This window comes from Paroedura picta, chromosome 4 (genome assembly GCF_049243985.1).
Source record: "Paroedura picta isolate Pp20150507F chromosome 4, Ppicta_v3.0, whole genome shotgun sequence".
Taxonomy (NCBI): Eukaryota; Metazoa; Chordata; class Lepidosauria; order Squamata; family Gekkonidae; genus Paroedura; species Paroedura picta.
In genome coordinates, this window is record NC_135372.1 from 93,817,691 (window position 1) to 93,844,190 (window position 26,500).

Here is a 26,500-nt window from a genome sequence, read left to right on the forward strand (position 1 = left end):
CTGTATTTTCACAAATGACTTGTGCAATGAGACATGCAACATATTTCTGCAACCTCCTTGGTGCTGCAAGAAGCTTCTGAAATGTCACAAAAGGCACTTTTAGAGGTTGAAATACCTAAAGCTACAGGAAATCATTGCTGTGTCTTGTTCTGTCACTGAATGATTGCACAGATGTATCATTCTTCCTTTGAAAATCTAGTCCCAAATTAATACTGTTTAAGATAGTTCTGTTTTTGCATGTAATATTTCTGCTTTTTCATTCTTGTTTCGAAAGTGTTCTGGAACAAATCTTAAACTTGTGGTCTGTTTCTTGAACACAGATTAAAATCTGTCAATAGGCATGACATAATCTGTTACACATTTTTATTGAGGAGTTGGATATTGTAGCTCAGTATGTATATGCATTCTTAATACTGATTTTGCAACTGTTGTTTTATAGCTCTGCTTTTGATACTAAAACTGCTCAACGAGTGGCTGTGAAGAAATTGTCCAGACCATTTCAGTCCATCATACATGCCAAAAGGACCTACCGTGAATTGCGTCTGCTTAAACATATGAAACATGAAAATGTAAGTTTATTTCTGCACCACCTGCAAGAGTAATTTTTCGAATATATCCGGAGTGGTTCAGGTTGTTTTTAAAGCATTTCACAGCCAATCAATCCCCTGGAGTTCAGTGTGGTTTACAAAAATACAAGGAGAAACCAAACTGCCTGTGCCAGTGATCAAAGGCTCTCACCTCACCATATTCCAGGGGATTGATTGGCTGTTTTGACAAAGAATTATCATTGGCTGCATTTGGTTGTGTGACACAGTCTACTGATTTTTGCTATATTGATTTTTGCTATATATTCCCTGTCATGTAAGGAGTCCATAGTCTGGCAGAGTGCTTGGACTCGAAAGCTCATGCGCTGAATAAATCTTTGTTGGTCTTAAAGGTGCTACTGGACTCTGATTTTATTGTGCTACTTCAGACCAACACGGCTACCCATCTGAATCTACATAGGGACAGTTATTGATCATGACTTCTCGCTCATGGAGAAATTTCTGGATTTTCTACTTCAGCTGCAGCCCACGCTGATCCCAATCATTCGCATATCCTCAGAAACTTGCCAGTAACCAAAGAGACTTCAGACAATGAAAGAAGGATCTATTTTACCAGCAGAGCTCTAAGTGCATTTCTTAGTATCCAACCCCGTTTTGCTTAAATATTCTGTGCTTTAGTACTGTTAGAAGGGAGGGTATTTCTTGATGTGCCTGGTTATATGTGAAGTCCACTTTTGGAGTATAGCTAGACCATGATGCACTTACCCATCCTGATTTTATCAATTTGGTTCCATGTATTGCATTTATACCTTACAGTGATTCTGTATAGTAAAAGTCCTGTATTTCTGCTGGAGAAAATGCTGTTATAAGTGTGCTTAAAGGATACAATATTTCTCATCTTTGTAACCAGATTTGAAGTTTTTCCTGTTCCTGTAATAACTAGTGCAGTTCTTTATTTACTTGATGGCTCAGCGCAGATCATGTCAGTTGACTACAGTGTTAAAACACAGATAAAAACATCATATTAGATCAAATATTTTCAGGATGGGGGGGAGGTGCTGGCACTCAGTCCACTCCTCCTCCCACTGCCCTGGCAGCTCTACCAAGGCCTGGCAGGGCTGCAGCTGGAGCTGCAGCTGCTCAGGGTGCTCCTCCCCCCCCCCCCCCACCACCAGCAGCTCACAGTCCCAGGCCCTCCACCCTCCCTCCCGGCTCCTGCTTACCAGGGCTTGAACTTCTTCCAAATGGAAGAAGTTAGAGGGGGACGCGACTGGGAGTGGGACATCCTTCCTGATTGGCTGCCCATCTAACAAACCGCCAATCAGGAATGGGATCGCCAACTTGATTGGTGATTAGGCGGTGAGTCCCACTCCTCCCAGCATCCGGATTTATTAATGGTTACAGATTTAGAATTAGAAGCTGCCACCTCTTTCCAAATATTAAATCTCACTAGGGGAGGGTGGGCGTAGTTCATTTGGTGGATTGTAGGCAGGGAGGCCAGCATTTCTCGATGTTATTTCTTGCCTCGACCATTGGCCTGGCAGAACAGCTCTGTCTTGCAAGCCCTGCAGAAATGTTTAAGATCCTGCAGGGCACTGATCTCATTTGGCAGTTCATTCTACCAAAGTGGGGCCAGGATTCAAACGGCCCTAGCCCTGGTCAGGGTCCATTTAACTTCCTTGGGGCCGGGGATCCTGAACCTATTTTGATCACTTGATCTTTACGCTTTTTGGGGAGACGTAATGGAAGAGATGGTCTTGCAACACAGTAACAGTAATGATTCACTAATGTACTTTGTTATAGAAAGTTCGATATCCATAAACTAGTATTATATAGAGTAACAATGGGAAGCCAAGCAAAAACGCAATGCTGCATGGTAGCTAGTAAATGAAGTTATCAGTCATGAATTAGAAAGTAATGATTCTTAAATACCAATTTAAATATAAGATGGTTTTCAGGAGTTGCCTTTGTGATGGTTTGCTGGCAAGAATTGCCACTTCCCACTACAGAGAAGTTTAGTGGAAACAGGAAAGCATGTCCATCCCAGTAACTGTGGGAAGCCAATGGTAGATATAGGGTTGGCTCAGTGCAAGCATGCAGTTATGAACTGGCTAACAACTTCTGGTCAGAACGGTGCAATCAGCCATTTATCTGCCTTCTGCTTCCATTGGTGACTCCTGATTATTGTCAGTAAGGTATGTCTTTCACTTTACCTGTGATTGTCTCCAGTGAAATGACTGTCTTACCTGTTGCTTCTGGTTTCACAGAAGTTTTGTTGAAATGAGCTGTGCTTAAGCATGCTTAGCTTTACTTTGTGATAGACAGAAATGTCACTGCAACATCTATAAAAGGTATTATTATTGAGTTATTTGATTTACCCTTTGTATTTGAAATTAAAAAATAGCTCTATCCTTTAAACAGATTTCCATTAAGGAAGTAGTTTACATTGAGACTATGCATGCTACAAGGCTCTTTTATTGCCCTTCCCTACCACAGAAATCTGATTTGCTAAGGCTGAAGAAGTTGTATACATCATGTATGTGGAGATGAGCCCAAAGCTTTGCTCATGGAGAAAATCACTAATAAATTTGCATGCTTGAGTTGAGAGAGAGCAGTTTAATGATCAAAATGTGTGTGGGGTGTTCTCACTATTATTTTTTTAAAACAGGTTATTGGACTTCTGGATGTATTTACACCTGCAAAGTCACTAGAAGAATTCAATGACGTGTAAGTAAGACTTAGGAAACTACCACAAACTATCTGGCTGTTTTCCAAAGTAATCCAAATTTCATTTCTTTATACAGGAATAAGCTTGCAGGCTCAAGCCTGTTTGATAAGGAGAGTTTATAATATGGTTATGATAGACCTGAAAACTTTGTTTAGAGATGACTCTGTTGCTATTGGACAGTGATTGTAAACATGGTAATACAATTAAGTGAAGCCTGATCTCTCATTGCACAAAATATATATTGTATAATAATAATATGTGTAGGTGTATGAGTTTGTCTTGAACAAGTCTTTGTTAAGCATTATAGAAAGGTAGGTAGAGCTGTACCACACATTTGCTCAGCATTAGAACAGAGAGAAAGTAATGTAATTCTTGGACTGTGCTTAACTCCAGTCTTTTGAATCAGTGCCACATAAAAAATCTATTTGATGCAACTCTATGAGTACTGACTAAATATTGGATATCTTTTCACTGATGTAACTCCCTAACTCTTAAATAATGTCAGCTGCTCTGCCACAATCCTCAGTCATAATAAGTTTCTGTAACTGTTCTGGTGCCAAGAGTGACTTGTGGAGTTGTAGGAACCTTTTTCGTTGAAGATGATATTGTTACTTTTAAAAATCTGTAAGCATAGTTAGTAACCATAAGCAAAATACTGAACTTTAAAAATGATCACCGGGGGAGGGGAGGGCACTGTGGTAATGAAATCTAGACTGAAGAAAGTAGTCTAGCTGGATGGATTTTGATTTGACTATGTAGTCACTAGGTTCTTGGAGACAGCTGCTCATGTTAGCAAATAAACCAATAATGTTAATATTCCTGCTCACCATATGAATTGTTCAGTCTGTTGGAATGTCAGGTCTGGTTTCATTCACTATTACTTGTATCAGAGTACACTCACAGATACTTGTGGTTATGTCATGAGACTAGTGGATTATCAAATGGCAACTGTCCTAAATAGATGCGTTCAAACCTGTTGGGCATGTATGTAATAGCTTCCAAGTACATGTTGAGTCAGGTTTCTTTTTTAATAAGACTGTGTAGAAGTACCTCGCTAATAGATACTTCATGGTGCTTACTATTTCTTACACCCCATCCTTCTTCCACTTTCCTACTTCTGTGGATAGACTGAATCAGTGAAGGGCATTACTGATTGAGGTCCTGTTGAATAGGAATGCAAATACAATGAAACTTCTGAAGACTCATGCTCCAAGGGCATACTGTCAGAATATACACTTAAAATGATTTCTGTTTTTCCCCAAGGCCTTTTTATGCAGGGCTCTGTCATGTTGATAGGGAGTGTATATCAGTTCTTATGCAAGTAGCCCCGTGTGTTTCAATTCAGTTTGCATGTCAAGGGTAGGTAGTATTGTGTGAGTGGAGCTGGATCCCATAGAGATTCACATTCAGGTTTCTACACATAGCAGAGGAAGGTGCAAAGACAAAACTTGATGTTTGCCTATCCACCAATATAGACTAAAAACTAGGCCCCTATAAGAAACAGCCAAAGGATTGCCCTTTGATTTGATGCATGAGTGCATTCCTCACAATAATTTGCCCATTGAGGAATACCCCACAGGGTCGAAATGCATTTGGTTCATTCTGTGTTGGTCTATTCTATGTTTAATTAGAAATGTGATGCTTTTAAATTTTGACGACTATGTTTTTAATATGTTGAACTAGTGCACTTTATGTAATAAATATCTGGAAATTTTAAAAATCAAATCCCTACTCTGCCATGGCAGCTTGCTGGGTGACCTTGGACCAGTCACACTCTCAGCCTAACCTGCCACACTGAGTTGTTGCAAGAATAAAGCTGAGGAAAGAAGAGCAATATAAGTCACTTTGGGTCCTCATTGCAGAGAAAGGTGGGGGTATAAATGAAACAAACTTAGGCAGATTGTGAGTGGGTAGGCAGAAAGGATTGTGTCAGTGCTTGGCTCTTCTGGCCCTTTCTTGCAGGCCAGGGAAATGCCAATCACCACTTTGGGATCAGGAAGTGAATTTCTTCCAGGCCAGACTGGTCAGAGAATCTGGTTTGGGGGGAGGCATCATTTGGGCATGGAATTGGTTACAGTGGCTGGGTAGGTAGTTGTCAATTTCCTTAATTCTGCAGGGGTTGGTCTAGATGACCCTCGAGGTTTGCTTCCAACTCTATGGTTCTATGAAATAAAATTGTATTATCTTATTGAGATAATGTTGCTTTCCTAGTTAAATTGCACAAGAATGTTCAGCACATACATGTTACCTGGATTTATTTAAAGATAGAATGATTCCTAAGTAGAAATGTGTAGGGTTATAGGTATGATAATTGTACAATTTCAAAATACAGAACTGCCAAATTGTAAATAGTTTTGTGCAATGAGTGCAGTTTGTATTGCACTGGGAAGACAAGCCTATCATAAACTGTTGAGCCATCTATATTCTTCACAGTGCATTTAAGTAGATAGAAGACCCTTTTTGATTTTGCAGATTCATCCTTTTGGATGACAAATGAAGTTGAAATGTTTTTGATTGCTGACAGCATACCATAGTGATCTAGCCTTGTTTTTTTCCCAAGTACTTGGTTTGCTTTAACTTTTGTCCCATGTGTAGCTCAGTTTCAGGAGACAGGTGGCAAAGATGGGGAACATTATTTCATTTTCTTAACTTTTGCTTTCTAGATACCTTGTAACCCATCTTATGGGAGCAGATCTGAACAATATTGTGAAATGTCAGAAGCTCACAGATGATCATGTACAGTTTCTTATCTATCAAATTCTTCGTGGTTTGAAGGTACGTACTTAATTCCCTTTAAATCAGTAGCTCTTGCTATAAAAATGGGAATTGTAATAGAAAATACCATAACCCCTTCTTTTTCAGAGAGGATAACTTGAATGGTTTATGTCACTTCTTTCAACTTTTGGTGTGATAATCCTTTTCTCCTGCAGAAAAAAAGTCTAGAAGTAATACTTGAAAGATTTAACTTCACACAAAACGTCTGAAATAAATTGGCAAACTGGGCTTTTTTTATCCTGTTGGTTACTTTGGCAAATTATATGTTTAGAGACAATACATCTTCGTAGCTTCTGAAAAGTCAGCCAACATAAAGTTCTTATTTTCTCACTAGATAGACAGAAAGAATGAGGTTCATGTGAAAATGAAGAGGCATGGTTTCATTATTTTCATTCCTTCCAGTTTGGTCCTTTAAAGCAGTGGTCACCAATCATTTTATCACTGGGGACCGGTCAACGCTTGGCAATTTTACTGAGGCCCGGGGGGAGGGGTAGTCTTTTGCCGAGAGACGTCATCGCCCCCGCCTGAGCCCCTGCTCTGCTTGCTTTCCCACCACTGCTCCTGACTTCCCCCTGCCCGCTGGGGGGTGCTGCCAGCAGCAGCCGCACAGTGCCACGCCGAGGGGGAGCCCCAGCCATGGCGGCCACCAGAGACCACTAAAGGTGAGCCAGTGGCAGAGTGGCAGGGCAGACCCCGAGGCAGCAGTTGGGGAAGCGGATGAGGAGGAGCCACGGCCCGATACCAACTGATCCATAGATCGGTCCCAGTCCTTGGGCTGGGGGTTGGGGACCACTGTTTTAAAGTGTTTGATGAAAATGTCTTGCTTATGTTTCTGTCTATGTGCTATAATCTGCATCAGCCAGGCACCTGATGATCTGGAAGATAGGCTTTTTCATCACAATGTGACATTTAAGGCAACATCTACCAGATATGTTTGTCATGATAATGGTCATTGGTATACATTCCGTGTACTACTAGAAATCTGTGACTTTTAAAATTCTCAGAACTTCTAGTTATGTTGGCTGGTTTGTTTGTTTTTTTAACTGTACTTCAAAGAACCATTAGAGTTAATTATTTTAAAGGCAATGTTTTAGGATGGCTCAAATGGTTATTTCCCATGGACATAAAGTGCACAATTTCCACTTCCCATACAGACTCTACTTTGCCCAGTCCACAGTGTTTAAGATGGATCTCTCTCAAAAAGCAGCCCAGCAGGGGAGGGGGAGGTTTTGTTCCACTAGCATCATTCAGCTAACATTACGGGCCTCTTCATAATGAAGATAAAAGATGGTGCTCTCAAACTAATTTTTAAATTATCTTTTATTTTACAGTATATCCATTCAGCTGACATTATACACAGAGTAAGTATCCTCTTTGACAAAGCCCATTTCAGTGCACCTTAAAAGTTATTAGAAGGGAGCAAAAGAGGTGCAGAATTAATCTGAAAACTGTTGAGGTATTTATTACACTAGGTCACACTTTCTCAACCAGGGTTTCTTGATGGCCCTGGAAGGGTTTCCTGAATGGATGGGAGTTAATCATGTATCAGAGATATTTTTTATTTGTTTGTTTGATTTCTATACAGCCCTTCCATAAGGCTCAGGGCGGTTTACATACAACATGGGGGATACATGGAACAAATTAGTACATAACATAAACAATACAACAACAACTCCCCCAGAAGCATTAGCCAGCTGCCTTGAAGCAGTGACGAGATGGCTCAAGCAGAGTCGTCTGAAGCTCAATCCTTCAAAGACTGAGGTCCTGTGGCTAGGTAGGAAGGGCCCATGCGAGGAAGCGCGCCTGTCCACCCTGGATGGCGTGCAGCTCTCTACGGCTCACTCCGCCAGGAACCTAGGCGTGATTCTGGACACCTCCCTCACAATGGAGGCCCAGATCACAAAGGTAGCGCGGCTGGCATTCTACCATCTCCGCCAAGCCAAACTACTAGCACCCTACCTGGCCCCGGAACACCTAGCCACAGTGATCCATGCGACGGTCACCTCTAGACTGGACTTTTGTAACTTGCTCTACGCAGGCCTGCCCTTAGCCTTGACCCGGAAACTACAACTAGTTCAAAATGCAGCAGCCAGGATCCTCACAGCAACACCGTGGAGGTCTCATATCCGGCCTATTCTCCATCAGCTGCAATAGTTACCAGTTGAATTCCGGATCAGACTAAAGGTTCTGGTAATTACCTTCAAGGCCATACGCGGTCAGGGCCCAGTGTACCCGAGGGACCGCCTCCCCGCCTATGCCCCCAAAAGAGCTCTGCGCTCTACTGCCTCCAATCAGCTAAGGATCCCTGGCCCTAAAGAAGTCCGTCTGGTCTCGACCAGGGCCAGAGCATTCTCTGTTCTGGCCCCTACCTGGTAGAATGAGCTCCCAGAGGAGACCAGGGCCCTGACGGAGCTTAAACAGTTCCGTAGGGCCTGCAAAAAGGAGCTCCTCCACCAGGCATTTGGCCGAGACCAGACGTAATCAACAGCGATCAAGGGCCCCTGCTCCCCCCCCTCATAATTCCATCAATAAGCCACCCCCCTCAGAATCCCATCAATAAGCCTTGGACCTGTTTGTATTACTATATTGTTTACTGTTATACTGTGTTGTTATTTGGTTACAGTTATTAGTTATCAGTTATACATGTTTTACAGACTGTTTTATGTATTGTTCTCTGTTATAATGTAAACCGCCCTGAGCCTCTGGGGAGGGCGGTATAGAAGTATGATAAATAAATAAACAAACAAACAAACAAACAACAATCCAATAACACAATTTCAGTGATCATAAACAATACAACAGGAACGGAACCCAGCCAAGGCCCCCGAGAGGACAGACTGGTTCAGGCCCTGAAGGGATATCTGAGAGGGGGCCTGTTGACGGTCTCAGGCAAATGCCTAGTGGAGGAGCTCCCTTTTGCAGGCCCTGCAGAATTTTGGGAGTTCAGACAGGGCCCTGATCTCTTCAGGTGATCTCATTCCACCAGGTGGGGGCCAGGACAGAAAAGGTTCTGGCCCTCGTTGAAAACCTGCATCCTTCTTTGGGGCCAGGGATCTCTAGCCAGTTGGCATTGTCAGAATGTAATGCTCTTTTGGGGGTATAGGCGGAGAGACGGTCTCTTAGGTACACTGGACCCAGACTGCATATGGCCTTGAAGGTAAAAAACAAAACCTTAAGCCTGATCCGGAATTCAATTGGAAGCCAGTTGAGTTGTTGAAGTACAGGCCAGATGTGAGATCTCCACGGTGTATTGGTGAGAATCCTGGCTGCTGCATTCTGGATCAGTTGCATTTTTCAGATCAAGGATTAGGGCAGGCCTGCATAGAGCGAGTTGCAGAAGTCCAGTCTAGAGGTGACCACCGCATGGATCACTGTGGCTAGATGTTCTGGTGCCAAGTAGGGCGCTAGTAGCTTGGCTTGGCAGAGGTGGTAGAAGGCCTGCCGCGCTACTCTTGTGACCTGTGCCTCCATGGAAAGGGAGGCATCGAGGATCACCCCCAGGTTTCTGGTGGAGTGGGCTACTGTTAGATGCACTCCATCCAGGTTGGGTAGGTGCGCTTCCTCATTTGTTCCCTTCTTACCCAGCCACAGGACCTCCGTCTTTGAAGGGTTGAGCTTCAGATGACTCTGCTTGAGCCATTTCGTCACTTCTTCCAGGCATTTGGCTAAAGTTTCTGGGGGGGAATATATATGGTCATGTTGACCCTCCCCCCAATGGTCAATGATGGCACTGGAGGGTGTGGAAAGGGAGGGGCCTCAGGTGGGCATGTATACAACTATGTTTCCCCACCATATGCTGCATGATCACTCCACTTTTGGGGTTTCTCAAAGCCTGAAGAATGTTTCAGGGGTTTCTCAATAGTAAAAAAGTTGAGAAAGGCTACAGTAGACGTTTGGGTTAAAGATATGCAAAAGAGAGCTGGGACTCCAGATTGTTTTTGATTCACTTTGTCACAGTGGTGGCTCTACGCATTTTTACATTCTTTTATTAACATGTAGCTTTGTAAAGTAGCTGGTATTTTACTTGTATGTATCTGTTATTTTTTGGTGGGGGAATTTTTAGATGTGTGCTACTCCTGCATGGGATTGCTGTGGGCTGTGAAAAATTCAGATTGTTGTGAATTGTGATATTGTCTTAAAGTACAAGGAATAGTTGTTGATACTACTAACAGTAAATTTCAAAATTGATAAGGAATATTAGTGTTAAAATGCTATTTTTTCTTTTTCTTTTTTTTAGGATTTAAAACCTAGTAATCTAGCTGTGAATGAGGACTGTGAACTAAAGGTTAGTTACACATTAGTGTGCATAGTTTGACTTGTGCATAACCTGGTGATTGTTTGTCTTCCTGTAGGCCCAAACCTAAATCCATTGCTTGTTTGATGGCCCATGTTCATAATTTTCTGAATATTCAGGTCTGGATATGCTTTCATATATTTAAAGTTCCAATGTTATACTTTTGGAGTTTTGTGCAGTAGGACTGCAATGGTACTGCTCTTGGCTGAATTTGGTTACACAGGGCCTTGGCAACTTTAGGTTGGTGAAGACTTGATTTTGCCATATCTTTTTCTTGAACGGTTCCTACAGTTGTCCCCTACATTCAGTTATAGAGTTTCCCAGTTGTAGTTGCTGAAATGAGAAACCCGGCCTTTTTCAATTGTGCAACTAAGTGGCTGTCTGTGTTGTACAGATTCTGGATTTTGGGTTGGCTCGACATACCGATGATGAGATGACGGGGTATGTAGCAACCAGGTGGTACAGAGCTCCTGAGATCATGCTGAACTGGATGCATTATAATCAAACAGGTATTATTTTATTAGCTTTCCCATAGTGGTTGGCTTGGATCCTGTGCAACAGTTCCATGGGCAGGAAGAGTTCCACCTTTGGAGAATGACTTTCTTGCCTTCCCACTCTTGCTGTCACATCAAGTGCTGCCCCAGGGGGTTAGGGGATACCCCAGAACAGAGTCTCAAGGCCATTCAGAGATACAGCTGGAGGAGTCTGGATGAGAGAGTCTCATTTTGCAGCAAGAAATCCTTCCACCCATAAAAATACTGCACTTGAAATGCCCCGTACTGTAGGATGTTCAATTTTAAAGTATTATTATGAAATATTATCCCTTTGAAAATAGTGAGAGCAGTTCTGCATCTGAACTTATCTGATCATGGGAGCGTAGGAAGTACAAACGTAATTATATTAAAACTAAGTACTTTTGGTTGGACTGCCATTGTATTTTTTTTCAATCATCAGAATCTTTAACCCACTCCTAGCGGAGCGGATTAAATAATCGGTTAAGGGCTCCGAGGGTGGGCCCTGTCCGTGATGAAGAAGGGTGCCCATAATAGGACCCTTCCTCAGGACTGACACTCGGAGGGCCCAATCGGCATGCGCTTCGCGCCTGCTGATTGGGCCCTCCAAGTGTCAGTCCGCCGGCAAGGGACCAATTGCGAGCCGCGTGCAGTGCGGCCTCCCAAACCGCCCCCCTGCCAGCTTCCCTACCTGCCGCTGCTTGCCGCCATTTCGTCGCTCCGATGCGGCTCGGATGGCCGCTGCCTCACGACACGCCCTGCTGCCGCAAGCTGCCACAGCCCCCCCGCGGCCTCCGCGACACCTGGCCCTCCACCACACCAACGGCAGCGCGCCGCCACCCCACCCGCCATGCCGGTTGCTGCACCAGTGGCTCCGTCGCCAGACCCTGCCCCCCGCGGCTGTGCGGCCCGCCCTCCCACCCTCCACCGCCGACACCAACCCCACTAGCCCCAGCCTACTAGCGCCTGCTGCATTAAGCCTGCAGCGGGGTTATTTCCTAGTACTGGAATAATGTTATATGAATATAGAAAATCATTTGCTTCTAACTACTTTTTTCCTTAGTTGATATTTGGTCAGTTGGATGTATTATGGCTGAGCTGTTGACTGGAAGAACACTGTTCCCTGGTACAGACCGTATCCTTTAAAATAATATAAGATTATGCAATTATGCTTCATTTTATACACTGTAACACCAGGGATATTTTATGAACTTTTTTAAAGATCCCAAGTCTACATCCTTTTCAAATTCTGATGAACCCCTTATGCACCTGAATGCAATCCCATTTTTGTCAACATATGTAGTAATAATCACTGTTGGATTTTTTCAACAGTTACAATGCAACCCTTTTAAAGAGTTTAGTGGCCCAGTGTATATGTATAAAAGGAGACAAGAGATCATTGTGATCATTTGATCAGGAATTCTTAAGATTCTATCTTATTAATGCAAATACCTGTGACACTCCTCTCACACTCACTTGTTCTACAAACTTGATTTGGAATTGGGCCTAGCAAAAGGATCTGTCTTCCAAACCTATCAGAAAATCTCTGTCTGCTGGATTCTACATTCTCAGTGACATCAGAAGTGCAGGAGGATTGGAGCCCTAACCCCCAACCCTTGCCTGTGAGTGTCCCACTTACCTAGCTTGACTGTGATGGCTGGTACAGAGAGAACATGCTGTGGGCCTACCTTGCTCCCTGACACTGGTTGGATTACTGATATAGCAGCACCTCAGATAGCCTGGGAAGTATGTTCCAAGGGACTTAGCGTCCTTTGCATGAGCATCAGTGGCCCTGGATAAACTGTACTTCCCCAACTCAGTGGTACATGAGATACTACAGAAGCAGTGTTCCAGCAGGCACTTGGCAGGGATGTCTTCCTGCTGCCTTTGTGGCAAGCAGGTGAGGGTATGGGGGAGGGGGGAAACTTTGTCCCCAGGAGTCAGTGAACAGCAATTTAGTTCTAATGCTTCCTTAAAAGTCACTGCCATTTGTGCTTGGAAGCAGGAAATTACAATTTTGGCAAATCCGTAGGTCTTTTGGAATCTGGCCTTCAGCTTAGTCTTCTGAAACAGGAAAACTACCGATTTTGTTTCCTATCACAATGAAAAGCTGCTTCTTGTTCAAGCTAACAGAACAATCCTAAGCAGAGTTAAATTCTTTTAGCCCATTAACTTCATTGGATTTAGAAGAGTGTAAATTTGTTTAGGATTGCTCTTTAGCTTAAGTTTTCAGTGTCTTCTGGAAGAAAATGCTAAACACTCTTGGAGTCACTTCTCTGATTTTTAAACTGTTGAGACTAGCCTTAGACATTACCCAAATATTTAGATTTTTCTAAATAATTGTGCAGTCTCCTCTTAAATGTATCATAATGTTTTGTTCACCTCACTTTCCAACGTGCAGAGAAGATGGGAAGAAGTAATTTATAGCTATAACCTGAAATTTTCATTTCCTTTTCCTCCTAATATTTCTTCCCTTCTCCTAATGTCTTATTTTCTAATATCTTTGCAGTGGATTTTGTCCATTCCTATTTGAGGCATGTGAAGTTATTCTGTACTACATGTGTAATTTTAACTAATTTCATTTCCAAAGTTGTTTCATGTATTTCCAAAATTTAGATGAAAATGCTGGGTGAGGGCAAAAGCTTGATTAAACAATTGGAGGCTTCCTTGACTGGAACTGTGTATAATGTAGTAATTACTAAGAACGTGTCAAATTTCTTTTCTTCCAATCTGTTGTAGATTAGATTGTGGTGGTCTCAAGTCTTGTAGGGAGAACAATGGGAAGAATGATCTTCATCTGTCACATCTTGATTAACCTATTGGAGGGAAGCTTCTGTCTTAAAGTCTATTGATAATGTGAATATGGTATAAGAAACTGAGGTAACGATTTCAAGAATTGTGAGGAATTACTGCTGTTCGCAATGTTCTAAGCCAGGGAAGCTTTTTTTAAAAAAAATAAACACAACAATCCTTTTAGAACAAAATGTTCTCTTGATACTACTTGCTTGAAGCTTGCATCTGGTTTTAACATTCTGTGAGTAAATTGCTGAGGCATTTTCAAGGCTTGCGCAAAGGGTTGATGGAAGGATGCAATCTTCCCCCTCTAATAGAAGCATTGGGATTTGCCAATCTTTGGTGATTCTCCTTTGAGATCTGCATGCTTTTCTTCTACATGCTCTTCCCTTTGTTTTTTCTTTTGCTTTATGTGCTTGCTTCGCTTCGCTGCTTGCAGTTGGCATCATTCCTACAGTGAGCATTCTGTTAGCACTGATAAACCTAATGTTAGATTCAGCACTCTTGTTCTAACTTGTAGGTATATTTCAGTTCTCTCAGGGTGTTGGTCAAGTGCTAATCTACATGGGAAGTTTTGATGCTCAGTGGGTTTTACCTATTCCCTAGATATAGTGTTTGTTGTTCTAGTGAAGTAAAGTGAACTCTTTGCCTACACTTGCAGGAAAGATGGGCATGAAGGGGGGGAAGTGCTTGGACAGCATCTGTTTCTTGTTTTGCACTCAGATCTTACTGTGTCTATCAAATAATAAGGACAGCCAGAGGGTATCTGGTCAAAACTAGACATTTTTTAACACTTTGCTTGCTTGACTGTGTTGTAGTTTTAAATAGTGGTTCAGGACTTGCTTATCTTTGAAATGTTAATTGTATTACTTTGTGGACTTGTTATGGTTTATGAATGAAATACAGACTTGAACTAGATTCCTTGTTTTAAGGGTGAATTGATGCAATCCCCCGATTGGAAACTGGATTTTGGGAGAGGCTTCAGTTTAATCCAGTCTTCAATTCACTGAACAGTTTTGGCAATTAACTGATAAAGGCCAAGGTGCAGTATTAAATAGACAATTGACCTTATAATAAATCAAGACAGCATTATGTTCACTAAATACAAGCAGAATACCATATTACAGTGCTGTCATTCAACTGTATCTTAGTATTTATTATCATGTGAGCAAGTTTCCCTTTGAAAATAGTGTGATGGTTGGCTGTTAATCTTCATATTCTTTTGAGGTTTTAATAGCATAGTCCTATGTATACTTGAAAGCAAAGCCCATTGATTTCATTGGTATTTTCTTGTCAATATTTGTAGAGTCGCAGTCTTGATATCTAGAGACTGCAATTAGAGTCCTGCTTGATGTCCTTCAGAAACTCTTAATATGGAGAGGAGAATAAGAAGATATTTGCCATATGTTCTGTCTTGAATTAAATAACCTTTCATCAATAACAGCAAGGTGCTTTTAAAATGCCATTGATTATTCCGTATTATAATCCCATAATGGGCCGTTTTGGATAACTTGATTTCATATTGTTTCATATTGATTTTGACCCATAGTCGAGCAGGGGGTTAGACTATCTCCAAGGGCGGGGGCGGGGGCTCTGCTGCCAATTTCCTGGTCATTAGTTAACTTTTCCTCATGGTGGGGAAAGAGAGACCTAGTCCCAGTTCAAATGTGCTGATTGTCTCAGGCTCTAAAATGTTCAGCAACAGTAACCCTTACTGTTCACTAGCACTTGTGCTTGCTATTCTTTTGCCATCTTACTGCTGTTACTAATTCTTAATGACTTTACTAATCACTGAGTCTATACATCTAAAGCCACCCTAGAACCCTAATTGAGCAGATTGGATAGTTTTGTATGCTGCTTTTAAATGGGCATCTTTGCTGGAATTGGCAGTGGTTGGGAAATGTGGGGGAGGGAGAAAGAGATGAACTAAGTACTAGAAATGTCCAGAAAATAGCACTAGGTAGAGCAATAAAGCTAAGCCATGTGATCACAGAAACTCAACCAGGCTCTCTTCAATAATCCTTTCAGGAGAGCTTTTACTATATTGTTACTAGGTTGAAAGCAAAATAAGTTTTGAAACATAAAATCAAAAATTTTGAAGAAGCAGCTGGATTCCTTGGGGAAGTCATACTGTTCAGAATTGGATATTATCTATTCCTGTCCATGATCAGTAAAATGACGCCTTATAAAAGTTCAGTGGGAATTGACCTTTCTGCTGATATACTACTCATGTGTGTAGACATCTAGTGTGAGTAATCATTTGCATATGTTAGATACCTGTCATAGTGCTAGGTCTTAATATCCCAGGTTTGATTGAGCATGTTTTAATTTTTATTCAGGATTTTCAGCTGGTAGGTATATGTGGGATATATGCTTTTACACACAAGATGTTCAAATCTTACTTATGGTTATTGCAATCAAGGCATTTGGTTATCCTTTTCCCCTTCCGCTTTATTTGGGCTGCTGCTTTTCATTTTATTTGTCCCAGCATTTTCCTTTATGGTCCACCGTTAGATATTGATCAGTTGAAGCTCATTTTGAGACTCGTTGGAACCCCAGGCCCTGAGCTTTTGAAGAAAATCTCTTCAGAGTCTGTGAGTTTATAACCTGATTGCAATGTCTTCCCTCCCGGGATTTTGTATGTTTTTACATTTTGCTTTGCCATCTTGTAGACTGGCTCTGTCTTGTTCCTCTTTAGTTTATTTCCCCTTCAGTTTGTTCTCATAAGCTCTTTTTGAATTTTCACTCTTCTTTAGTACTATTCACTGTGTAACTGGTTCCTCCCATCTTGCTTATTTTCCCCTTGTGTGTCTGTAGGCTGTACTAAGCTTAGCTACTATATGCTATTATTGTAGACTGTTGCTCACATATTCAGTAGGTGTGCCCATGTCTGCTGTCTTCTTAATGGGAAAGTACATTTCTTAGGGATGGGTTTTTTAGACTGTACTGAATGTACTTCCATGTCTGATTGCCCAAATAGAGTTCCAGAAGGAAAAAATATCTGTTTAGGAACTAGTATGAAAATTGGAAGTCACTTCACTTGTTACTAGAGCTTATAGTGTCTATAGAGCTTAATAATCCACCTTTTCTATTAACATATAAGTGCTTTGATTAGAAACTGATTTAAAATAAAACTGTAGTAAGGTCTGAGATTATTAGGCAGACTGTAGAGATTAAAATTTATTCAGAAGTTAGAGAAGAGGTAAACTGAAAGGAATTCTGATTCAGCATATTGGTACTCAGTTTACAGATATTTAAAGCATGCTCTTGGGTCAGCATGGGAAAGTAAGTATCATCAACATACTCTGTTGCTGTATCTTCTGTGGAATGTTGATTATAGAGAGGAAATGGATGAAAAAGAGAATGGAACTCAAGAGGTTGATTTGGATCCACTGGAACAGAGGTGCAAGGGTTACCACCTGTAGAGCATGGCTTTTCCCCATCCCTCAAGCAGCCTAACATGCCCCCTGAAATCTTATGGATGGAGGTATTTTTTCCCCAGGACTGGATTTCTGGGGGGCATTTCAGGTGGGTGCAGGATGGGAGAGCAGTGAGAAAGCTGCATTGCAGGGGCAGAAATCCTTGTACCTACAGAAAAGCACCAGTGGATCTAAACCGCTATAATTCCAGTTGCCATGGAAAACTAAAACAAAAATTCTGGCATCATTCTTTAGGATATAGTCAGCAGGCGATTATGGCAGGGATAGGGGATTGAATAGCAGTAGTTGTGGTTAGGGTCGGGGGGGTGGGGGGACTGATCCCTAAAAAGTAAAATGGATTGGTAGACTACTGTTCCTCATTATTTTCTGTTTGTTTTGTATATGCATTGTAGAAATAGTCTAAAATACTAGTATTTCCTTAACAGTGATAGTGGAAAGTGCCATTAAGTTTGCAACTGACTTACAGTGACACCTTAGGGTTTTCCATTCCAGTACCAAAAGGGTGCCTGTATACACATGAGCATGTAGGCAAAACTTAGGTCTTTGGATGGGTGTTCATGGCTGTGATTAGATTAGACTACCGAGGGGGGTGGTTGTAGGGTTTTCAGGGCAAGAGACCATTGCCTGCCTCTGCATAGCTACCCTAGACTTAATTTATCTTACACAACAGATTGCTCCATATTTATACCTGATCAGATTTTTCTGACCTGCATTTCATTCTCATTTTATATGTGCTTAGCAGTTATTCCTGGCCCAGATAACATACAGAAAATAGAATGCTGAGTGGTGAAAAAATGCAGAATTAAATGGCAGAGCACACTTAAAGCAGCCTGTCAACTTAAGTGACTTCACAAAATCGTGAGATGAAATGGCAGATGAGGATTCAGTTTAGCCTCCTACCAAATTATAACACTGTGGTATGGGATATTGATCAGGTAGAATCCTGGCCTGTTGTAAATTAAGTAGCAAAAGTGCATAGACTGGTGATTGAAATATAGGATAACTGCCAAGTGTGAAATGACTATGCTAAAGAGTAAGGAATTATTATTATTTTATTTGACTCATATACTGCTCTCCCATACCAGCTCACAGTGGTGTACATTATTAATGGTAATAACAATCATATAAATTAATTAAACATTAAAAGTCTTTGAATTTCAAAATTCAACAGTGTCCTCAGTGCAATCATTAATTGTTTCTGGCTTAGAATCATATTGATGTTCTTTGTGGGGATTTTCTATGGGGGGGACTAATTTGATGTTGTTAAACCACTGGTTGCATCCAAAGGTTTGGTGGAAAAGCTCCATCTTGTAGGCCCTGTGGAAGTGTGCCAGTTCTGACAGGGCCCAGATCTCTTCCAGGAGCTCCTTTCACCAAGTAGGGACCAGGACCAAAAAAGTCCTGGCCCTGATTGAACCCAGATGTAATTCCCTGGAGCCAGGGATTACTAGCCAGTTGGTGCTTGCTGAGCATAATCCTTTTGGGGGATATATCAGAAGGGTGGTCCCTTAGGTATGCCGGTCCCAGACCACGAGTGACCTTAAAGGTAAGAACCAATAAGGTAAGAACTTCATTCGGAATTCAGCTGGAAGCCAGTGCAGCTGCCAAAGAATAGGTCAAATTTGGGCCCTCCAGGGGTTGCCTGTAAGGACACAGGCGGCTGCATTCTGAACCTAATTGTAGTTTCCAGGTCAAGGATAATGGCAGGCCCATGTAGAGCAAGGTATAGAAGTCAAGTTTAGAGGTGACTGAACATTTAACAGTAATTTCAAAATGGGCCCTTCAGCTTGGATTGTATAAGTTTCAGAAATTGAATCATATCCTTGTATTCCACATGTGAGTCCATGAAATAAAAGTAAGAGATGCATTTCTACTTTGAAGACCATTCATTCACTGCAGATCTTCCAATACAATGGCACTTCTTTAAATGAGAACTTTAAAGGGTAAGATATTCTAGGGAAAATAAGTTATGATATACTAGCACTGTAGGCTTTAGTATGATTCCACTTACAGCATGCATATAGGCTAGTAGCTGCTATCTTTCCCCATACATCAAAATTAAGTATAGTAAGATCTTTTCACCTATATAAATAAATTTGCTAATATTGTGCCATCTTGATGGCTTGTGCATGATTTGCAGAAGCTTGGAATGCTTTCGTTGCTGGCAGCTTTTATTTGATTTTTGTGAATTAACAAAGGAACTGTTTGTGCCTTGCTAGTAATGTTCTAATATTGCATGTAGCTCTACTCATGTTAATGTCTACTGAAGGAAAAATAAACATTTTGTATGCTGCAGTTTTAATATATTATCTTCTGCAGCAGAAGAGTGAAAGCTAAGCTTTGTAAGTCCAGATAGGAAGAAGAAAACCATATTCTGTAGCAGCCTTATCAAGTTGACTAACTGCCCTGCTTCAAGAGACTCTTAAAAGGCAGCAATATCCAGGCTAGGATGGCTTATTCATGATAACCAGTAGGCTAGTGTTTGGCTTTGCTGAAGGGTTGTTAACTGTGATTTTCTAATATTAAGCTGCTTTACTTCCTAGTCCACATTCCTGTGCTTAAAGGTGGTATGACACACAAAGTATTTCCTGCCTGTTTTGTGCTGACTAGATGCCTTGTATGCAGTCTTGATTGTGTGTTTACACTGATATTGTAAATTAACAAAGCCCTTGACAAGGCACCTAAGATATTAACCAGCTTCAGCAGATCATGCGTCTGACGGGGACACCCCCTGCATATCTCATTAACAGGATGCCCAGCCATGAGGTGAGACCTTAACAGGTGTGCATGCTTGGTCTGCACTCAAAATGTTCCTTTTAGCCTAATTACATAGTTTTAGGGAGGACAATTAACTTTACCTTTGTGGTGTTGGCCAGATTACCACAAAAATCAAATCAGCAACAAAAACGCACACACGCATGCAGCAAATAAAGAATGGAGGAAAGGCTACCAGATTTGAATGAAGTGGAACAAACTGTTACTGAATCTTGGTGTTGTGTCAGTTCACATGTAATACTTGCATCATGTTGCATTTGGTAAGATTTGTATTGAATTAGCACTTAAAGAAAGAAAGGCTTCTGGATGCTACTACTGTCCTGCAGAAACTCATCCCTTGTAGCATGCTTTACTGTGTAACAGAGGATTCTCTTCCAGTTTTGCACAAGTCATAAAGACCAGAAGTTAGCATGTATTCTTAATAGAGCCAATTACATGGGTAAGAGTGCTGAAACAAACAGCTGATAGGTTCTTGCAGTAACAAGAACTTTCTGGTTAGATGAAGGTACTATTTAATATGTTTTATTTTCTCCCAGGCAAGAAACTACATACAGTCCTTGTCTTACATGCCGAAGATGAATTTTGAAAATGTATTTATTGGTGCCAATCCACTGGGTAAGACATGGAGCACTTTCATTACAATAGGGGATATAATATGCATATACTGAGTTGATGGGTCCTTTGGGGCAGCATGGAAACCTATGTCTAAAATGGTAGTGGATTTTAATTAATGTATTGCTGGGAGGTGAAAATGTTTCGGGCATTTCCTCTGAGTTGCTCAGAATGTTCCTATAATTGCAGCACATTTTTGCATCTTTCAGAGACTGATAGTGTTTCTAGAGCTAGACCTTTGAAATTTAGTGGTATGAAACCATCATAGTTCTCTAGATTCATGGCTATCATTGAATAAATAATTGTCTCTAATGAAGAGTGGCTGCTTGCTACGAAATCTTACTTCCCTGAGATTATTTAGTTTAAGAGAGAGACCAACATTAATGCATCCTAATATCCTGTAGAATCCTTCTTTCTGTCAAGCATTCCTTACAATACAAAAAGATATCATGTTGGGCATGTTTTGACCTTAGTACCCATTCCCAGCCAAAGGTTGAAGTATTGCTTGAGAGAAAGCCATTGAATATTATTCCTCACGAGACTGCAGCAATTAGATCCTGATCTTGTATAGCTTTAAGTAGAACTTTTAATAACTGTTGCACTTTAAACCCCCCTCTCCCACCTTCTTTGGGAATGTGAAGCTGTAGATTTGCTGGAGAAGATGCTGGTGCTGGACACAGACAAAAGAATCACTGCCGCTGAAGCACTTGCTCATGCCTATTTTGCTCAGTATCATGACCCTGATGATGAGCCAGTTGCAGATCCTTATGACCAGTCCTTTGAAAGCAGAGAACTTGATATTGAGGAATGGAAAAGTAAGTTTGCCAGAAGACTTATCCAGTATTGTGGCAATCCCGAGCAGAGTTGCATTCTTCAAGGTAATTGATTTCATTGAGTTTTAAAAGGTGCAACTCTGCTTAGGATTACACTGTGAGCCATGGGTCATTTACCATTTTTTCTCACTGTTCTTGTGGTCAGAACAATACTTGTCAGGATAATGTTGAATGCAAATCAGTAGCAGTACAGTTGGGTGGTGGTTTGCCACCTGAGCAATTCAGTTCTTTGCCAGCTGGATTTGATTTCACAGCAAGGCTGTATCCAGCCCTGTCGATTAATCTTCAGGGCAAAAGTGATGGCTAAGAGTAAAGCTTCACAAAAGCCCCATGCCCCTTGTGGAGAAGAAGAAAGAGTTGGCTCTTATATGCCGCTTTTCTCTACCTGAAGGAGTCTCAAAGCGGCTTACAATCGCCTTCCCGTTCTTCTCCCCACAACAGACATCCTGTGAGATGGGTGAGGCCAAGAGAGCCCTGATATTTCTGCTCAGTCAGAACAGCATTATCAGTGCTGTGGCGAGCCCAAGGTCAGCCAGCTGGTTGCATGTGGGGGAGTGGGGAATCAAGTCCATGCTCCTAACCACTACACAAAGCTGGTGTGATGTTTACCACTAAATTAAAACTCTGGTATTTAAAAAAAATAAATACATAAATATCCCTTAGTAAATATTAACAAAACCACTTTATATTATCATGAGAAATATACCAGTTTGGTTAATGCTAAACAATCTTCCATTTTCCAAATATTTAAGAACTCCTGAGAACAACCCATGGTTAGAGATTTATTTTTTACCCTGCTTTTCTCCCCAATGAGAACCCAAAGCAGCTTAAGTCATTCTCCTCTCCTCCACTTATGCTTACAGCAATGTGTGAAGTAAGTTCAATTGAAAATGTATGGCTTGGCCCCAGATGAACCAGTGAAATCTCATAGCAGAGTGGGGATTGGAGTCCGTGTCTTCCAAGTGTTATTTCAGTACACTCAAGTGAGGGATTCAGGGGGGGACTGTACATGTCAGCATACATGAACCACAGATCCCTTGACAACCTCTAATTGCTGACTCTCTGTAGATGTTAAACAGCCTGGGGGGAGGGAGAGTATATAGACTCTTGCGGTACCCAAAAATATAATGATCACGGCACAGAGTTGACTAGCTCTAACAACTAAAGCTTACCACACAAGTCGGAGTGGAATCATGACAGATTGGTGGTAGCAACTCCCAGCTACTTCAAAAGGACACACCATGGTTGATGGTATCAAAGACTCTGTAGAAGTCTGAGAGAATCACCAAGGGCACAATTCCAAGCAGAAGTTCTCTATCAATGTGACTAAAGCAGTTTCTGCCCTTTAGCCAAGACTGAAATGGCTCTAGATAAAACAAGAGATAATACAGTTGACCAGCTGCTCTCTGTTCTACCATCTTGCCTCAATAGGCAGTTTGGAGTACCTTGGCCAAAATTATCTGGAAGCATTAGGCCCTTGTTCTAATGTAATATGTTCCCCTTCCACCTCCTTTGTCATGTTGATGAATGATTGAAAGTGAGTGGTTGCTCATCTGAGGAGGGGAGGGGAATGTTAGCCATTAGCCATATTAAAGTCTTTATCTTCATTTGTTTTTCCCCCAGGCCTGACATATGATGAAGTAATTAGTTTTGTGCCACCACCGCTTGACCAAGAAGAGATGGAGTCCTGAGAATCTGTTTCTCTCCCTTTGTCCCATATCACTGTGAGGGGAAGGCCTTTTCATAGGGATTCTCCAAGTATCATTCAAGTGCCTCTTGCCGTGAAGATTCTCCTTGGTGGAGGGGTTTTGTGTGTGTGCTTGTGTATTGAATGGGGAGGGGAGATTTGGAGGAAAGTATTTATACAGTTACTATGTAAACATGCTGCATGTTCTCTTGTATTTTTGTATACAGCCTGGGACATGCTTCTGAAGGCCTGTTCAATTGCTTTTTAGCCCTTATGGTTGGTAACCAGCTTTCACTGCTCTGGGGCAAGGCAGATATTATGCAGGGAAGCTGAGACCTCAGATTCTCAGTAGCAATTCTTGCCATTAAATGGCTGTCCAGAAAAAGACTTAGCTAATGGAAGTTAAACTACTATTTGAACTGTGCCCTCTGCTTTCCAGGGGAGAGGAGGGAGAATGAGGGATGTATTGCTATCCCATGCTGGGTGGTTGCTTTACACCCAAGGCCTCTTCCCAGTATTGTAAACAGCTATTTGGAATTTTTTGTCTGAAATAGTAAAAACAAAAAAGTGCCTTAAGTTAATGAGGAAATGAGGTCTGGGTTATTTCTTTCTTAACAGTAAATGGAGTTTTGAGCTTGCTGCTTTTCAAGGCATGAGCTGCAAGGTAGCCCTGTGTGACTACTATGTCCAGGATACAGACCATCCAAGAGAGTAGAGGTTGTGTCCCTCATTAATTTAGTTTGGTCATATCCCTTTCCTTGTCCTACCCATGCCCTAAGACATCTTGGCAATAGCTCTGTCATGATGCCTGTGCGCTTTGTGTATATTCTTTAAATTAGGGGGAGGGGCAGATTGTATGTGCATACATCAGCTTACTTGTGTTACCTTGGAGGAGGCGCTGGGATGGTAAATCAGCCAATAAATCACTTTATTCAGTACCACAGTCAGAGCCATAAAGAACTGCAGCATCCATCATACCTTGTGCAATTCATTGTTGACGTTTTGGGCACTTTCTATATGAAAAAGGGACATATGAACATGCACATTTCTTTGTTCTTCCTTTTTGTGGCTTTAAAAATGTTTTCCTTTACCAGTCTGTGTGCCAGAACACATGGTTGAGATAATTGTATTAATACATCACAGATGTAAGTGAAGTTACCGGGGGCGGGGCGGGGGTTTTGATTCAAGTATTTTGTGTTCATTGGGTATTCTGGGTATCTTGAGATCCTATTTTTAAAGTATTTTTTCAAAAAAAATGTATAATGCAGGTATCATGCATGGATTATATGCCTGCCTCACTGAAGAGTATAGCTTTGCAGTATTTTTGTTTTCTGATTGATCTGGGATTTTTTTGTGTATTTATCCCTCTGTACAGAGAAGCCACAAAAAGATGGCATGTGGGTAATGAAGCCATCAGATCCTTCGTTTGTAACAATCTCCCTTCAGGGCAGACTCTGTAGAGAACTTGGAGTTGGGGTCCAGAGAGCAGTGCTCCTTCATGCTTCTGGTTCAGAAGCCTTCTTAAGACCAAACAAAATCAACCCTATGCTGGACCTGCAGTCTGGATATTCAGATGGAAATGTAGATACATTCTGTAAAACATACAGAGACTATTTTTATCAGTCATTTTATGTGTAGATGCTACAGTGTGACTTACATGCAGAAATACTACAAAAGATTTTAAAATGTATAGATATTTGTGTGTGAGTGGGAATATCTCAAAGGTGATATTCTCTGTGGGAGCCCCTGTGGAGCCCTGTGGTGTGGTGCTGTTCTACTGCCTGAATTCTGGACAGAAGTACACACTTTATAGAGGAATTCTGCAATTTTGTTCATATCCAGGAACTTTGCTCTAACTGGTTTTGCCATATAGGATATCACACAAAGCCACTGGTTTAAAATAAAACCTATTTTTCAGAGTTAATCGTCTGTTGGTCCTTATAAAACAATACCATTGCACCTTTTGTTTTGATGGTTGTGTCTGACAATTCAGTGTTACGTGGGCTAAAAAAGAAATCACCATTATAACTCCTATCCGGTAAGGACATCATTTACTGCCTTTCAAAGTACCCCTTCTTGTAAATAAGTTATATGAGACAGAAAAGATACATAATGCCTTTATTGGACAGTAATCCAATAGAAGAAAATAACACACAGTGTTCTTGAGTTCACCAGATTTATTTACCAGACTCACTGTTGTAAAATGGAGGAGTAGAGGAGATGTTCTTAGAACATTATCTTAAGCCCCCTGCATCATGTATAAAGTGCCATGTACATCTGTTTAGAATAAATAAAGTGATGGGGGGATTATACTGGGTTGCTTCTTTGGTCGTGTGGAAGAAAGGGAGAATGGCAGCCTCCAACTGAAAATATAAAAGCTGATAGATCAAACATCCTCTAACGCCAGATAGAACACACAAATCCCTTAAAATACTGAAACCTGAGGAAAGACATGGTAATCCTATATTAAGAAAACAAAATTAATTTGAACAATCAGCTAAAAAGAAAGTCAAACCAAGCCCTATGAGGAAAGGCTAAAGGACATGGGAGTCTTCAGCTCAGAGAAAAGAAGGCTGAGAGAGAGATGATTGCTATCTTTTAACTGGCTGAAAGATGCATTTATTATTATTACTATTAGAGGCCGTTAATGGCATTAAGAACCAGGAAAGCATGCAGGTGAGAGATTTATTTTATTTACTTACATAAGGTCACTTGGAGGACAGCAGGGAGGGGTTCCTGTTGGCAGCAAGAATTAGACCCGTGGTAATGACTTTAAACTATTTGTAGAAAGAAAGTAGCTGGATATCAGGGGGGAAAACTCTCTTTCAGAATAGTTCAGCAGTGGAATAGGCTGCCTAAAAAGTTGGTGAGCTCTCCCTCACTGGCAGTCTTTAAGCAGTGGCTGGACAGGTAATTAACATGGATGCTTCAGGCTGATCCTGCATTGAGCAGTGGAGGTTGGACTAAAAGGCCTATAGACACCCTTCCAGTGCTATGATTCTACCCAGTGGTGATGTACAAGAAACCCGACAAGCATGGGTGGTTCTTGCGTCATTTTCGTTCAGCTGAAAAATCCTCTGTTCGTTAGACTTTACCACTGAAATATGACTGAGGCATTTTGGAAATGTCAAAGGCCACTTTCAAATTTATCACAATACTGCCTATTGGAAACTACAAGCTATGGTAAGAACCAAGGGTGTGCAAAAAGAAAATCCCCAAAACAGTATTTTTTTAGTATATTGAACTAAAAAACCCCCAATATTTCCCAATCCCAATGCCAGTATGGTAGTCAGATTCTGTACATGTGTGGGAATGCTGAATTTTTTCTGCTGCATTATAGTCTGCCAGAATGGCCAATTATCAGGAGCTCATGGGAACTGTAGTCCATGAATACCTGGCGAGTTCCAGTTTGACCATTACTGGCCAATGGGGACTATAATGGCTATAATGGAGAATGGATTTGGGGCTCTGTTCTTTGGTGTTTATTCTTGAGGCAGAGGCATCAA

The 26,500-nt window shown here is 41.3% G+C and overlaps 1 protein-coding gene across 2 annotated transcripts in view; it reads left to right on the top strand.

Moving 5' to 3' along the window:
* Positions 1-24,918, top strand: part of MAPK14 (mitogen-activated protein kinase 14) — a 32,130-nt gene extending 7,212 nt beyond the window's left edge. The window contains exons 2-12 of one of the 2 annotated variants that reach the window (XM_077334304.1): positions 440-569; positions 3,214-3,272; positions 5,937-6,048; positions 7,380-7,409; positions 10,286-10,333; positions 10,737-10,851; positions 11,918-11,989; positions 19,774-19,853; positions 20,399-20,477; positions 21,116-21,289; positions 22,931-24,918. In XM_077334304.1, the coding sequence (XP_077190419.1) occupies positions 440-569; positions 3,214-3,272; positions 5,937-6,048; positions 7,380-7,409; positions 10,286-10,333; positions 10,737-10,851; positions 11,918-11,989; positions 19,774-19,853; positions 20,399-20,477; positions 21,116-21,289; positions 22,931-22,998 (967 nt within the window). In that variant the 3' untranslated portion in view covers positions 22,999-24,918. Of the gene's footprint in view, positions 1-439; positions 570-3,213; positions 3,273-5,936; positions 6,049-7,379; positions 7,410-10,285; positions 10,334-10,736; positions 10,852-11,917; positions 11,990-16,161; positions 16,242-19,773; positions 19,854-20,398; positions 20,478-21,115; positions 21,290-22,930 lie in introns of both variants that reach the window. The other variant, XM_077334303.1, reaches the window with a different exon arrangement.
* The last annotated feature ends 1,582 nt before the right edge of the window (positions 24,919-26,500 follow it).